Below are 16,162 nucleotides of genomic sequence, written 5' to 3' on the forward strand. Positions count from 1 at the left end.
CCTGATACAGAGTGAGGAGGGGCAGAACCCAAGCAACACAGCTCCCAGCCCCCTAGAGCTTTTCCAGGCCCAGCAGGAGGGAGATTCTCGGATGATTCCAGCAGCTGTAGACAAAGGGGCTGCTAGAAAACTGTTTGGCTGGGGTCCCCCCTTTCTCAGCCCCAAAGGCTCCTCCAACAGGTGGAAAGCCTCATTGCTGGACAACAGAAAAGGAGGCCTGGCTCTTTAAGAGCCAAGCTAATGGCAGCCGGGCCATTCCTATCAGTCCCCCAGACCTGGAGGAGTTTGCACAAAAATACCCTCATCTCCAGGAGGAGGTAGGGAAGGGAACCCCAGACCCCTAGAGGGCTGAGACCCCCAGCAAGGGGTTGTCGCTGGAGGGGTCTAGTATTACGGAGGGCAGACCCAAGGCAGCCAGTGGGGAAGGTGTGAGGGGGTCGAAGACTCCACCTTAGAACCTGACATGGGCAGGAGGGTGCCAGAGAGGGGGACAAGGGATTTGTCCAAGGCCACTCAGGGCAGAGCCAAGACCCAGACACTGCCCCCCGACTTTGGGAACCCCTCGAGCCCACAAACGCCCTGGCCCGGCCTCCAGAGAGCTCCAACCCCCTATGCAACCTCTCCGGCTCTGGGAAGTGAGGGGCAACACAGAGTTCCCAGGTCCTTGGAACAGGACCCCATTGTCCCGGACAACAGAGAATGATTTGGGAACCATCCTGGGGCTCTGAACCAAGGCCTCGTGGAAAAGCACATGTCCTTGGCCTCAGATTACTCAGAAATACCCTGATTGACTATGCTCAGACCCTGACTGGATGAGAAATCCCGACACCCCTGATTAGCCACATAAAAGTCCAAATCCCTGATTGGCCAAGAGATACCCCCAGGCCCTGACTGTCTGGAGGATACACCCTCTGCAAGGCCCTGATTGGCCAGAAGATACTCTGGCCAGCCTTGATTGGCCAGGAGATGGCTGTCCGAGAGCCACCTCTCCTGTGTCTCTTGTGAGGGCCCCACAGGCAGGGCGGCCTAGGTCCACGAGGGATGGGAGAAGGTGATCCCGTACAGCTGGGCCCAGGATGAGAAGACCTTCTTCTCCGTGATGAAGCGGTGGTGGTTGCCTTTGCGGCTGTGTTCGTTCTGGATGTAGGTGACACATTCGTCCGGCCCCTTGGGCTCGTAGTAGTGGTAGGGCATGCGCTGCAGGCGGGACCGCTGGCTGGGGCGGAGGAGATGGGGGCCGTGAGCGCAGGGCGGGTGCTGGCAGGGCCCTTGCCCTTTCCGGCCCCTGACCAGCTGTTGTAGGACCTTAATGGCAGAAATCCCCACCCGTCCCTGGGCCTGTTTTCCACCATCAACTTTTTTTTAGAGCAGGAGACCTTTTCCTGTCCCCAAGGCAGAGTAGGGTAGAGGTAAGGACCATGAGCTCTGAAGCCTGGCCCCGCTCTTTACTGTTTGTGGGGCCTTTGGCCACTCACAGAACCACTCCCTCAGTTTTCCTGATCTATGAAATGGGGATAATAACATACCTATCCCTTAGCATCACTGTGAGGAGTGAATGAGATAATAAATATAGTCACACTTGACACACGGTCCCCACTCAATAAACCACAACTGTGTCTCTTGGGCTTTCCATATAGTGATAATAACTGTTATTACTAATACACAAACTCTGGACTCTGGCCCCTGAAGCAGCTCTGAGGAGCCTGGACCTCCGCAGGAAAGTCTGAATGCCATCAAACAGAGACCCTTAAAGGCCACCCAGCCAAGGTTTCCAGGCCCCCAGCTCCATCCCAGGGCCAGTGACTAGGCATTATCCTGGGGGGCTCACCTGCAGTAGTCGGGGGGGACCATGCCGTAGACGTGCACGTGGTCACACAACCCCACCGCTATCACCATGGTGAACCAGCCCGTGCTCAGCCACGAATGGGACTTCTCCCTGGGGGCAGAGAGGCAGCACAATGAGGGGGCATGCAGGCAGGGGCGGGGCAGGCAGGGAGGAGGAGTCTGCCCTCCCCAGTTTCAGAGAGCTCCCCCCACTTCAGTCACCCCTGTCCAGGCCACTGGGGGAGCATGGGTTTGCTGGCAGAGGGCTTGTCTGGGCAGAGGTGAGGGGTGTGGAGAGCTCCTTTGAGGGTGAGAGTAGGAAAAGGGCATGCCAGGAATAAACTCTCAGGGAGACCATCACACCGGAGCAGGCAAGGGGTGACCATGACCACAGAGCATGCTAGAAGCAGCTGTGCCCAGGCTAGAAGCAAACTCCTGCGGGGCGACCTATCAGACACAGCCGTGCTGGGAGTGACAGGTGCAGAGCAAGGCACGGGGAGAGCAGCTACGAGCCTAGAGCTGTGCTCTCTGCTGCGGTGGCCACAGCAAGTACGGGCAGGTCGTGTGAGCACAAGGCCTGGGACTGAGACACGGTGTCAGCATAGAACGCACACTGGATTTCTTGGAAAGTGTGAAAAAAGAATGTAGAATATGTCACTGATAGTTTTTTTTATATTGATTACATGTTGAACTGAAAATAGCCGGGATATATTTGGTTGAAGGTGGTTCTTTGAAAAGTTTAATAGAAAAGAAACCTCTCACAAGACTGACAGAAAAAGAAGAGAAAAGACACAAATTACCAAGATCAAGAAGAAAAGACAGCATCTCATCATAGACCACGTAAATGTTAAAAGACTAAGAAAACCACAAAAACTATGTCCACAAAAACTTAGATGAAATGAGCCGATTTCCTAAACACTACGAACTACCAAAACTCACCCAAGATGAAAGAGATAACCTGAATATCCTGTGATGATTAAGGAAAGTGAATCCATAGTTTAAAATCTTCTGGAAAACACTCTCCAAGCCCAGACAGTTTCACCAGCAAATTCTGCCACACACTTAGAGAAAAAAAGACACCAATTCTATACAATCTCTCCCAGAAAACAGAAGAGGAAACACTTCCCAATTCACTTTGTGAGGCCAGCATTACCCTGGTGGCAAAACCAGGCAAAGACAGGACAGAACAGACCACAGACCACCGTCTCTCACAAACACAGATACAAAACCCATCAATATATACAAATAACAATACAGCACGAGGAACTGGAGTTTATTGCAGAAATACAAGGCTAACTTGATATTTAAAAATCAATCAAGATAATCCACCATATTAATAGTCTTTTAAAAACCACATATTAATTGAGGTAGGAAAACACTGGATAAAATGCAATATCCAGTACTGATAAAAACTCTTAATAAACTAAGAAGCAAAGGGAATCTCTTCAACCTGATACAGGGAAGCCACAAAAACCTATAGCTAACCTCACATTTAACGATGAAAGAATGAACGCTTCCCTCCTGAGACCGGGACCAAGGCAAGGATGTCTACTGCTGCCACGTCCGATACAATTCCACATTGTACTGAAAGTTCCTAGCCAGTGCAATAAGGCAAGAAACAGAAACGAGACATACAGATATGAAAGGAATAAAACTGCCCTTCCTTGCATGTCCTTACATAATCACCTGCACAGAAAAATCCCAAAGAGCCTACCCAAATCTCCTAGAACCAAAAAGCCAATTTATCAGGATTACAGGATACAAGGTCACTACACAAAAGTCATATTTCTAAATACCAGCAATGAATAATTGGGAACCAAAAAATACCATTTACTACCAGATACCATTTAATACCAAAAAACACCATTTTGGAGCTACCAAATAACTCCAAAACTTTAAATATTTAGGTATAAATCAAACAAATATGTATAGGATCCATATGTTGGACATATTGAGTTAATAAAGTATATTAAAAATAACTTCATCTCTTCCTCTTTATTTTTTTAATACGGCTACTATAAAAACTTAAAATTATGTACCTGGCTTGCATTCTATTTCCATTGGACGGCACGGGCCTAGCTTTTCCAGAGCAGGGCTGGAAATGACGTGTACCTGATGCTGGGAGCCAACAGCGCACTTAAAGCAAGAGGTGCCAGGAGGTGCGCTAGAGGGAGCTCTCCTAGAAGGATGCTGGAAATGACTGGGCAACCTTAGAGCAGAGCATGCTGGGAGCCCTCCTTCTCTCAGAGCAATGCATGCTGGGAGGAAACCCCCTAGGGAAGATGAGGCCATGCAGTGCATGTTGGAAATGATTCGTGCTAAAAGCTGGATGTGAAGAGTACTCCCCCAGGAGACCTAACCAGAGGCTGGCATGTGATCACACCCTCAAAGTGCATGCTGGGAGCAACAGGCCCACTGCGCAGAACATGCTGAAGAGCAGAGGGCTAGCCAGAGGGGGCAGGCAGGAGGCTGGTACCTGTCCTTGCCTGTCTCACCCCGGAAGAGGTCGTCAAATTGGCGCATGCGGCCGGGAGAGACGGCGTAGGCCTCCATGTTGGGGAACACCAGGCCAGCCCTCTGGATGACTCGCACAAGGCTGCCCTGGGGCTTCTGCATCTTGTTTGGGGGGCCCCAGAAGATGAATACGGTTTCAGGGGTCCGGTTGACAAACTCCTGGGGCCTCCGCAGCACACGGAAGACACTGGAATGGGCCACCACGCGGAAAGTGGTCTTGTTGCCCACGTCTGCCGAGTAGCCCGTGGTGGGTGCGTCATTCATTCGGATTGTGCACTCAGCCCGTTCAATCTCGGGACCCAGCTTGGTGCCCAGCAGGTGGCTGGAGCTGGTGATAACCACGCACTGGTGACACCGGGAAGGCAGCGTCTGGGGGGACAAGGAAAGTCACAGTCACCTTTGGTGGGCTTTGTGTTCTGTACATTCAGGTCTCCAAGAGGCCAAAATAATTATGTCCGTTTTGTTTCTTTATCTTTAAGGTTTCATATATTTATTTTTAGAGAGAGGGGAAGGGCAGGAGAAAAAGAGGAAGAGAAAAATCAGTGTGTGGTTGCCTCTTGTATGCCCCCAACTGGGGACCTGGCCCACAACCCAGGCATGAACCCTGACTGGGAATCAAACTGGCGACCTTTTGGTTCGCAGGCCGACACTTAATCCACTGAGCCACACCAGCCAGGGCTAATTATGACCATTTTAAAGACAGAGAAACTAAAGCCATTTGTTCAATGTTCAACAAATATTTATAGTAAGCAGACGAATGGTCAAGTGCTCAGGACAGAGTAATGAGCAAAAGAGATGCCACTCCTGCCTTCAAGAACTCATGTCAGGGAGACATGACAAGTAAAAGATAAAATAATGCGGGCAGTGAGTAAACTACCAGAAGAAAATGCAGTGAGGGTGGGAGCAGGGGTTGTTTTTGTGATGTCCGTACTGTGGGGTCCTCCTGAACCCTGCGTGGACTCCCCAGCAGAGACAGAAGTCAGTGACAACCAGGTATCTCCCAAGATTTCTGACTGAGGAGGTGGTAGGGGTTTAGTGCGAAGGGTAGGACCTTGGAAAGAACTGAGGCCCACACTGGGGTAGAGCTCTTGTCCAAGGTCACACAGCAAAAAGAGGGCTGAAGGCACTGGGAGCTGGGGCCTCGACTCCTGGGGCCACCCTTTCCTTTAGGACGGATGGAGAGAAAAAAAAATGCAGGAGCAGTGGTGGAGGGCAATGGGGAGGATCAGGCACCAAGCAGCTCCCCAAAGTGGCTGCCCTACCTTGTTGCCAAGAATGGGGACGTAGCCATCAGTGATGCTCCACTTCTTGAGGTTGATGGGCCGGCGACTGAGGCCTCGCAGGGAGCCATAGTGGAAGACCTCACTGGCACTGTTGGAGCTGTAGAGGATGAGGATGGTGATGAGAGCGAAGAGGGTCACGAACACTGCTGACCGCTGCTCCTGGAGAGGAGGGAGGCTGGTGAGGGCCCAGTGACCATGCGGACTTGGCGCCCCACCTCGTTACCACCTACAACCCCTGGCTAACTCCTGCTCCCAATCCCAAACCAGTTCAGACACTACCTCCTCCAGGAAGGCCTCCTCCATCCCTCTGACCACCTATCGATCACACCACCATGAGTTCCGAGGTGGGGACTGGGTCAGCCTCGCACCCCACCATTATCCCAGCTCTCAGGGTGGGTGAGGACTGGAGCACAAAAGGTTCTCAGAGGCTGGTCTGCTGGACTGGATTGTATGTGGGCGCCAGAAGGGTCCCTCCTGCAGATGGAAGGGTGCTTGGGAACCTGGAGGGTGTGGATCTGTTCAGGAATTGGGCTTCATGGGTAGTCTTTGCACCACCATGTGGCTAACAGGGTAGGAAAGTGACACCCAAATTGCCCACTGGGGTGTGTGTGCACAGAGTCTGCAAGGCTAGCTGAGACCTGGGGGCCCTGGCTCCTGGTGCTGAGCCCGCTGTGCTGGTTATCCTCGTATTGTTTCTCAGCTCCAAGATCACCCCCACCTTTTTAAAAGATTTTATTTAGAGAGGGGAAGGAGGGAGAACTAAATGGAGAGAAACATCAATGTGCAAGAGATACATAAGTTGCCTCTTGCACACCCCCAACTAGGGACTTGGCCCACAACCCAGGCATGAGCCCTGACTGGGAATTGAACCAGCGATCTTTCAGTTTGCAGGCTGGCCCTCAATTCACTGAGCCACACCAGCCAGGGTCCAAGTTCACCCTTTTTGCCAGCTCTGCAGAAATGGATCTGGACCCTTTACTTGTTTTTCCTTATCGGCTCACTGCATATTAAGTTTTGTCAGTAGAGAGCACGGGAGGTACTGCAGAAGGCAAGGCCTTTGCTTCCTGACTCTGGTGGGCTTTTGCATCTGGTTCTGGGGCACTCACTCCCACAGTGTACATGGCTTCTTCAGCACATGCTCAACTCCAGTGCCCAGTGGCCCGCAGCCAGCTGCACTCAGCAGATTCCTCCAGCGCCCACCCTCAGGCGGTTCTGGAGCACAGTGCCTCAGGCTCCTGCTGTGATCACAACTTCCCCCGAGTTGAGCTCAACCAGGACCCTCAACCACCTGCAACAACCAGTGCCCTCGGTTCCCCTCCGGGAGTAGTTCTGTATGGAGGGCGGGTGCCTCTGGGGAGTTATCTCCTGAAATGCCCTTCCCTGTGGCCTAGAGGGTGGATTTATAGCTGCTTTCACCAGTGCGGCACCACACTGGAGTTCTCTGCCCTCCAGTGGGCCAAAGCCATGGCCTCTCCAGCAAGGCCCCAGGACCTCTGACCTGGGGCTGGTGGCTGCTCCTTATACTTATATTCCTTAGAGTTCCAACCCCTCCGTACTCCAAAGCCCAACCATCGTTAATAATTCTTTACATTAAACTTTCCCTCTTCAAATTACTGTGTGGTTTCTCTCTGCCAACAGGACCCAGACTGATACACCCACATCACCCAGCTCCCAACCCTCAGGCTCTGCCAAGGCTGCACTGCCGTGGATTCTAGGAAGCGGGGGTGCAGGACCAGGTATATAGCAGGTGCTCAGGAAAGCATGAATGAGTGGATGATGGGGAATCCTGAGCATCCTCAGAGGGATGCTCACAGCATACTGTCATCTTGGACCGACCTTTGCCTCCTCCTCCAGACTCCAAATCACCTCTACCTCCCCACCCCAGCCTCCCTGCACAGCACATTGCCTTCCTGGACCCCGGGCCCAGGGAGGCAGGAGCTTGCCCAAAGCCACACAGATCAGTGGTACAGCAGGGCTCCACCCAGGGCCTCCCAGGCACCAGCCGCTTCTCAGCAAGGAAGGCAGATTTGTGGCTTGGGTCAGAGGCCGGTCCGTAGAAGCTCATCTCACTGAAGGAAGAAAAAGTCTGAGATGGGGACCAGAAATGAAGGAGGACTTACTTTGTTGCTACTCATCTCTCTCTGGCGTCTGCTGAGGGGCAGGGGCCAGTGTCCTGCAGGTGGCCCAGGGGGCAGGGATGTGGGCTCACACCTGCAAGTCACAGAAGGGGTTATCATCTGTGTGCCCTCCCATTATCACCCAGCTTATCAAAGACTCTGCCCTACCCACCCCTGCCAGCTCTTCTCCCACCCATGACTTCAAGGCTCAGGGCTGCATATTTTGCAGATGGAGACACGGAGGCCCAGAAAGAGCAGAAAACTGAGGTCACAGAGCCAGGTGGAGCAGAACCCTTATTCTCTCCCTGCCCCTTGCACTCTTCCCCTCAGTGCTCTCAGCAGGGGCTGCCCCACACCCTGGCTCTTGTAGGCAGCTGGTTCCCATGCTGGGGGGCCTGTCCCCCACCCAGCAGGAACCCCATTCCCACCGCTACTTGAAACCCTACTTTAGGTCCCTGTGGCCTTGGGATAAAGCAACATTCTTTGTAGGTCCCCAAGCTTCTCTGCACCTGCACCCTTCCAGGTCTTGCACAAAATGTCTGAAAAACCCTGCCTTCCTGCACCCTGCTCACACCCACTCATCCCTCAAACCTGCGGCAGGCCAGGCAGGAACTTCCCCAAAGTGTCACCTCCCCACAAGGCTGAGAGCTCCTGCAAGTCCCCACCACAGTCTCTGCTGTGTCTCCTGGAGACGGGTACAGGAGGATGGCTGAATGATTTCAGTAATTTCCGAGTAAAATCTTAGGGATTAAGGGCACACAGGTCTCATCTCTCAATTGGCTATAATCACAGCCCCTCCCTCGGACAGTATGAGGGATCCTGGGGAGGGGGGGGTCAATGCAGTCTGATGTGCCCCAGCCAGCCCTTCCTTCCTGTCCCAACCCCGGTGGCCTTGCTGTGAGAGGACAAGCCCAGATCTGCTCCTAGCTCCCCAACCGGCACCCACGCTCCCAGGACCCAGCTCCTGTCCAGATCTCAGTTTCCCCACCTGTCAAATGGAAACAAGCACTCGTGTCCAGCCGCCTCCAGCAGATTCAAGCCAAGAGGCCACCAAGGTTGGGAGAGCGCAAAGGGAGAAGTTGGGGCCCGGGGTTCCCCAGCTCTGTCCTCCCTTCCAGCGGCCTCCCAGCCCCGGGTACCATCTCCGCCCCCTGACCTAGCTGCTGTTTACTCCTACACTGCCACCGGGAATAGCCAGAGAACCTCAGGCCAAAGAAGGCTTCCCCCACATGCCGCTCCTGACTGGTTAGGTCCTGACTCCGCCCACTACCCAGGCCTGGTCCCCACTCCTCCCGAGCCCCGCCCCCTGCCTCCCAACCAGGTTTCCGATTTCGCCCCGGCCCGCCCTCGCAGGCAGTCGGGGAGGCCCTGGGACTCTCACCGGATACAGATCCGAAAACTGAGGCTCATCACAAGGGAAGAGTGGCCTGTCTTTGGACGCACAGCCCATCAGAGCAAATGACAAGAGTCCAGAATTCCAGGATCGCCCCCATCAGTCCTGACGCCTCTGGCATTCCAGGCCCTTGCGGGTGCAGCTGGGCCAGCAGCTGAGCTGGGCCTCCGTAGTCACTACTCTTTCCTCCAGATGCCCCTCGCTCCAGACACTCCGGTGCACTCCAGTTCCCAGGCCCACCCCCGACTTTCCCACCTTGGCCTGAGCGGTGGCCTCAGCCGGGACCAGGGTCCCCCTGGTTGGTCCCCCTTGTCAGTCCCGGCACAGTCCTGCTCTTGAGAAGGCCATGGTCAGTGCAGCATCTCAGGTTCAAGTGCGAATCCTGGTTCCACCACTTACTGGCTGAGGGGCCTTGGGCAAGCCATGGACCTCTCTCAGCCTCAGTTTCCTCATCTGTGAAATGGGAGTAATGAGAGTAGGTAACTTCAGGGGAGGTTGGAAAGATTCAAGCCCGTCTGGCAAGGAAGGCACGGGGTTTGCAGGTGCTAGGTCAGTGGCAAGGGCTGTTATTCTTGCCGTTACTCATTGTTCAAGGCCTGCCTCACGGAGTTTGCCAGCGAAACATTCCCTCCTCCTCTGACCCCTAGCCCAGTAACTTCACTCCTATCAGAAATGTGTGCCAACTAAGCATCACCCACTCACTCAATCCTCCAGGCAACGCTGCATGGTAGGGGCTCTTACTCCCCATTTCACAGATGAGGAGACTGAGGTTCAGAGAGGCAAAGTGCCTTGCAGGGCTGTCCAGAGCCTGCTGGGGGGACTTGTTTGTAGGGCAGCCCAGGGCTGAGGTTAACGGGATCTCCCTTAAGGATACCCCAGGGCTGGAATGTGGGGGCCAGAGGCCCCAAGTATGTGCCCACCCCCTGGCCTGGCACACGAGGCAGGCCTGTTGGGGAGTGACTTGCTCAGGCTGGGGAGACCGCAGCTCAGAGCACAGGGCCGGGGGTGTGGAGTCATGCCCAAAGCGGGCCCTGCAGTTAGGCTGAGTGCCAGAGGTAAGGGGAGGGCGGCACACCTTGCCCTCTGTTTAGGGGCTTTGCCTCTCCCAGCCCGGGGTTTCCTCCTGCAGGGTCGGGACGCCCCCACGAGCGGCGCGGGAGGGAGCCTCCAGGGAGAAGGGGGAGGGAGGTACCTAATCTCAGATGGGGATCGCCGAGCCCATGGGTCCGTCCGCTTGGGGTGGTGGCGATTCACCCTATGTATCCCGACTGCGCTGACCCCACCAACTCCCGCACTCCGGAGGTCCGGAGTCCTAGCCCCAGCTGAGAAAAAATGGGAGGAGGTAGGAGAGCGGCCGAGTCCCCGAGCTCCAGTGGTACAGACAGAGGCAGGTAGGCCCCCGCGAACCCCGCGACAGCCCTTGGGGTTCCGGTCCCGGTTGCCTAAAGAGTGGGTCTAGGGCAGCTCCTGGGGCACCCACATCGTCACTCCCCATCCCCAGGGGCTCCCAACCTCCCCCCCGGGGCTCAGGCAGCGCCCCAACCCCCGCTGCCCGCCCCTGCGAGGCGCCTGCTCACCTCCCCCGGGGAGCGCCCGGCCCCCCGTGGCCCCTGAGCCCCCTCACATGGTGCCGGGAGCTGAGAGCCGGGTCCGCGTTCCTCCGGCCGTCCAGGCCCCGCTGCAGCCCTGGCCCGCCGGGTCCTAGCGCCGCAGCTCTCAGCTCCCTCCTAGGCCTGGGAGGCGGGCGGACCCTGGGGGCGGGGGCCGCGGCTGGCTGGCTCCGCCCCCAGCTGTGACGGGAAGGGGCTGGAGGTAGGGGCAAGTGACTCTGGGATAGGGCCACTTGAGGGGCTCGCTTACTCCTCTGGGCCCTGTAGTAGCAATAAAAATAACAGCCTTCCAGAGCCCTTCGGTGTGAATCGTGCCCACTTTTATCTCGCTCTACTGTCACCATGACCGGAATGGGGAAATTGAGTCCCAGAGCACACTGCGCTCGGAAGCACTTGAGTTTTTCTCTGGGCACCCCCACCCAGGCCCTCCAGAGCCCTGCACCCAGGGCTACTCAGTCACCCTGAGCAAACTCAGGGTCCACCTCCAATTCAAGTCCAGCTCTGCCTTCTCTAGCTATGTGGCCTTGGCACGTCACTTATCTCTCCCCTGCCCACCTCTGGAATTAAAAGACTTCTTACGTACGCTTTTCAGGTTATTCATCATTTCATGTTATGGGGTGCTGAAAAATAACCAGGGGCCGCGATAGGGGCCTAGTGAAATGCACAAAGGCCCAGCATTGCTAAATAAACTGAGTGATGCGGCTCGGTATGTAGTGACAGAAGAGTCTGCCAGAATATTTCCAGGATGTTGAAGTCAAATAAGCAAACTGAAGAATGGCTCCTCTATAATCCCTCTGGAAAACAAAGATATGAAAACATGCATTCCCTTCCTGCACATGGGCCCTGGAGAAGTTTTTGAACATGTACACAGCGAAATTCAAAGCAGCCTCACTTGAAAAAAATACTTACCTGGAAACAGCCCATTTATCAACAGGAGAACGGAATTTCCTTACATGATGGTATGTTCACAGCGTGGAATATTAAATAGCAGGAGGAAATGAGCTAGAATTACAGGGCCGAGTCTTAGATACATAAGGAGTGAAAAAGGCAAGTCTCAGAAGACAAATGAACAGCACGATATATTGTTTGTGCCTGTTGCAAGCAGTAGGCTACCTCTCATAGCCAGGGACAAAAGATAGCTTTCGTCTATCAGAGTAATTAAAGTTTTAAAAGCAAAAGTCAAGAACACAGTTGTCTCTGTTGGGGAGGCAGGGAGGTAACACAGGGGTGTGAATTTCTAGAAGGGTCTGGTCATTTGTGCGTAGCACAGTATTTAAAAAGATAGAAAAAAAGGAAAGGTAAATGAGAATAAGAAAATGCCTTTTCCTACCATGGTGATTCAAGTGTTATCAGTGGTTATTTCTGGAATGATGAGACTATGGACTGCTTTTTTTCTCTTTTGGCTTAACTGTATTTCCCAAAATTTTTAAGATAATGATTATACAAATGTTTTTGCATTTAAAAATTTACTTTTTGCCCTCTGCACCCTTATTGGCGTGGTTCAGTGGGTTGAGTGCCAGCCTGCAAACCAAAGCATGGCCAGTTCGATTCCCGGTTAGGGCTCATTGTTTTGTTTTCGGGACAGGTCCCCAGTAGGGGGCACACGAGAGACAGCCACACACTGATGTTTTGCTCTCTTTCTCCTTCCCTCCCTTCTTTCTAAATATAAATAAATAAAATTTTTTAAAAAAATAAAATTTTATTTTTTAATTTAAAAAATTTATTTATTTATATACTTTTAAAGATTCTGTTTATTTATTTTTAGAGAGAGGAGAAGGGAGGGAGAAAGAGAAGGAGAGAAGCATCGATGTGCAAGAGATACATTAATCAGTTGCCTCTCAAATACCCCCAACTCGGGAACCTGGCTCACAACCCAGTTATGTTCCCTGACTAGGAATCCAACCACTGACCTTTTGGTTCCCAGGCTGGCATTCAGTCGACTGAGTCACACAAGCCAGGACTAAAAACTTTTTAACTTATCAAAATATAACATGATTCCTTTAAAAAATATAACTATCGATGGGCTGTTTGTAAATGCACATGGAGGGTGTCTAGAAGCATCTACGAAGACGACTGGCAGCAGTTTCCCCGGGGAGCGGACTCCAGGTGGAACGGGTGGGTGCCTCCTTGATTTTTTGCTTCATAAACGGACAGGTTGTTTGCACTGGACTAAGTTAATAAATTAACACCACTTTGTTTTTAATGAAAACAAAAGGGGGCGGAACAAGGTCCAGCTTCCAGGCTGTAGAGAAAAGGCCCACCAGGTAGTGGAGGGCAGTGGGGAGGGCCAAGGGTGGGCCCCAGGCTTCCCGCACCCCAGCCCCATGCCCACCCCGGCCCTTCTTGGCCACCCGCCAGCATGTTCAGCCACAGAGCAGGGGCCACCAAGCAGGAAGCCTGACGAACCGGACCGCTGGGGCTCAGAGAAGGGGAGCCCTTTGCCAGAGGTCACCCTGCAGGTCGGAAGCTACACCAGGGCGGGCCATCCTGTCCCCAGCCCTTCTTCCTGACCCAGGCCAATGCCCTCTGGACATAAGGGTGCGGAGCCCAGCTCCTGGACCAAACGCAGGCCTAGATCTCCTCACTCAGGCCTGTGGTATCTCTGGGGCCCAGGCTCACTCCAGGAGGTTCTGCCATGGGGGCTGGCTTACTTTCCCTGGGCCCTGAGGAACAGAGTGAGAAATTAAGTGGAGTCACTCTAGCCAAGCTGCTAAATCACTAAATCCGAGCAGGTTGAGGTATGAGGAAATGATTCTATTCTTGTTTTACTGGAAATTTAAACTTTGAAATGTTCCAGGCCTGCATCAATGCCTGTATATTCCTCAAACCTCCAGATAACCCTCTGGGTACGCCCTGAAGGGCTAAGGAAAGGAAGTCTGTGAGTCCTGATCACGTGACATCCTGTCTCCTGAGCAGCAGTCCTGGAGGGTTACCATCTGGCGCCAAACCGGATACGGAGGATGCACAAGCGTCTCTGCTCAAGAATGTACTTTTTACTGTAAGAACCCTCGGCTTTTCTTTCTTCTCTGGAACAGTCTGGGTATTGCCTGTCTTTCTAGTTTGCAAGCCCTAAGACTCTTGAATAAACATTTATCATTTATTTCTCGCCAAAGCCTCCAAACTCTTTTTGAGTTCCTGCCACAGCCCCAAGAACAGTAACGACCACTTCAGTAATAATGAGGATACCAACAGGTCTGCCTCAGCCAGTGTGGCTCAGTCGGTTGGAGCCTCACCCTGTAAACAGAAAGGTCTACACACCTCGGGTGAGGATTTAGTCCCCAGCCAGGGTGCGACTGGGAGACAACCGATCAACGTTTCTCTTTCACATCAATGTTTCTCTCCCTCTCTTTCTCCCTCCCTTCCCCTCTCTCTAGAATCAATTAAAACAATTTTTTAAAGGAAAAAAAAAAAGCTAGAAAAACAACAGCTCCCATGTGTTATGTGCTTTCTCCTGTGATAAGCACTTTACAAACATACTCGCCGAATCCTTAAAATAACCTGAGATGTTACCCCCACTCTCTAGAGGGAGAAGCAAGGCTCAGAGGGCACACAGGTGCCTGAGCTGAGTAACCACAAGCCATTCTGCCCCAGAGCCCCGGTGCCAGAGCCTTAACCGATAAGGGGCTGTGGCCCATCCTCGTGCTCCCCCCACCCCTGAGGCATCCCTTATGGTCTTGGGGGGAGAGCCTCTGCTTCAGCCCTTTGCACCCCCCGGGGCGGGGGGGATCCAGAGTGTGACCTTATTCTGGCCCTTTAGCGATCTTTGCCATGTTAGATTCCTGGAAAGGGTCCTCAGAGATCTCCTCGCCTGCCACCCCAGCTCCCAATTTACAGACTAGTACTGGGGCCCACAGAGGGGAGAGGACTTGCCCCAAACTCCCCGGGGTTCTAGGCAGAGCCAGGGTGGGAGCCAGGCCTGTGGGCTCCAGCCTCTCTCCCTCTGGGCAAGGAGGCCCGGGGATGGGCATCTGAAGAGAGGCTGGTGAAAGCCGCAGGCAGGTGATGGCTGACACGTAGTAGCCGCTCATAAGCACTTGTCCCCAAGACCTGGGCAGTGGATCTGAAACCAGGAAGTACCTGGTTCTTTGCGGGCACAGACAGGAGTGGTTGGACTGGCCTAGGTGACCTGGACATGGGTGCCTGCCGATACCTACGAGAACCAACTTTCCTTTCCTCACCTGGCCAGAGGTTTGGCGAGGTCCTGGCCCGGCCCCCAAGTTCCTTCTGAGGAGAGAGGCCCCTTAAGACGCCCACAGGCTGTGAGGCTCACCTGGCTTCCCCTCAGGACGCAGGAGGAGGTAGGAGCTGGGCTGCTGAGGGGAAGAGGAGCCAGGACACGCACAGAGGCCCAGAGAGGGGCTGCACGCCAAGGAGCCCCCCAGAAACAGGAGGCTCCCGCCCCAACTCACCCCTTTCCGAGGAAGGGGCAGGAACTGCAATGGCAGGCAGGCCCAGACCAGTCACCAGCCCAGCCAGGAGCGGTCTAGGAGGAGTCTCCCTGGAGGAAGTAACTGGTGGACAGTTCCTACCAGGTCACAAAGCCCAGAAATCTGGGCCAATCCAGGAGTAAACACCTGACCTGGGGCAGGGCCAGGACAGATACGCCTCATCACTGGGCCACAGGGTGAAGCCAGTATATCTGTGGGGTTGGAGCGGGAGGAGGCAACCACCTAGGAGGGGCTGAGTTTGAGTCCCATCAGGATTAGTGGGCCATGGGCCATGCATCCCAAGGGGGGGGCTGTGGGGGGGGGGATGGGGCTGGGAGTCTTTTTATTTATTCATTTCTTTTTAAGAGAGGGGAAAGAAGGGAGAAAGAGGAGACACATCAATGTGTGGTTGCTTCTCACAGGCCCCCTACTGGGGACCTGGCCCACCAGCCATGTTCCCTGACTGGTTCACAGGCCTGTGCTCTATCCACTGAGCCACACCAGCCAGGGGCGGGGGGTGAGGGGTGCAGTGTGGCTGGGAAGTCTCCAAGCCCGCTTGGCACCACCAACCATGAATGATGGCTGGGTGAGCAAAAGTGACCCCATCCCTCGGGACTGGCACTTTACAGGTGCCATCTCTAAATCTGTATAATCCCATGAGGTAGGGATGGCTTTTTTACAGATGAGGAAACCGAGGCCCAGAAAGAGGCACTAATCTGCCAGAGTCCTGCGGCAGGAAGTGGAGCCAGAACGAGGCCGGGTTTGACTCCAGAGGGCTGGACGCCAGGCCTCTAGACTCTCTTAAGAAGGTCACTCAGACTCCCTGGCATGACCAGCTTCATAATTTGTGGGGTCCTGCAAGGTGACAATGTACAGCTCCTCAAAACAAGCAAACAAATTTCAAGGGAAAGAGGGGAGAGATTTAGAGGAACCAGTATAAAGGACACATGGACAACAACTAAGAGGGGTGGAAATGGGAGGGAGGTGGGGAGCA

General features: G+C 53.8%; 1 protein-coding gene across 8 annotated transcripts; it reads right to left on the reverse strand.

The window, feature by feature from the left end:
* Positions 1-910: 910 nt before the first annotated feature.
* Positions 911-15,497, reverse strand: ST6GALNAC6 (ST6 N-acetylgalactosaminide alpha-2,6-sialyltransferase 6). 8 transcript variants are annotated; one of them, XM_037036355.1, is made up of 8 exons: positions 10,756-10,836; positions 9,120-9,584; positions 8,727-8,788; positions 7,742-7,832; positions 5,601-5,780; positions 4,301-4,707; positions 1,829-1,936; positions 911-1,216 (listed from the first exon to the last, which is right to left on the reverse strand). In XM_037036355.1, exons 2-8 carry the CDS (start codon positions 9,186-9,188, stop codon positions 1,027-1,029), a joined length of 1,107 nt encoding a protein of 368 aa, XP_036892250.1. In that variant the 5' UTR covers positions 9,189-9,584; positions 10,756-10,836; the 3' UTR covers positions 911-1,026. The 8 variants fall into 8 exon arrangements, with proteins under 8 accessions (XP_036892250.1, XP_036892249.1, XP_036892254.1 ...); XM_037036354.1 differs by having other exon boundaries at positions 10,709-10,793; XM_037036359.1 differs by lacking the exon at positions 8,727-8,788 and having other exon boundaries at positions 9,387-9,584; positions 10,709-10,793.
* Positions 15,498-16,162: the final 665 nt, after the last annotated feature.

This window comes from Sturnira hondurensis, unplaced genomic scaffold, assembly GCF_014824575.4.
Source record: "Sturnira hondurensis isolate 20B ecotype Veracruz unplaced genomic scaffold, ASM1482457v3 Scaffold0022908, whole genome shotgun sequence".
In the NCBI taxonomy this organism is placed as follows: Eukaryota; Metazoa; Chordata; class Mammalia; order Chiroptera; family Phyllostomidae; genus Sturnira; species Sturnira hondurensis.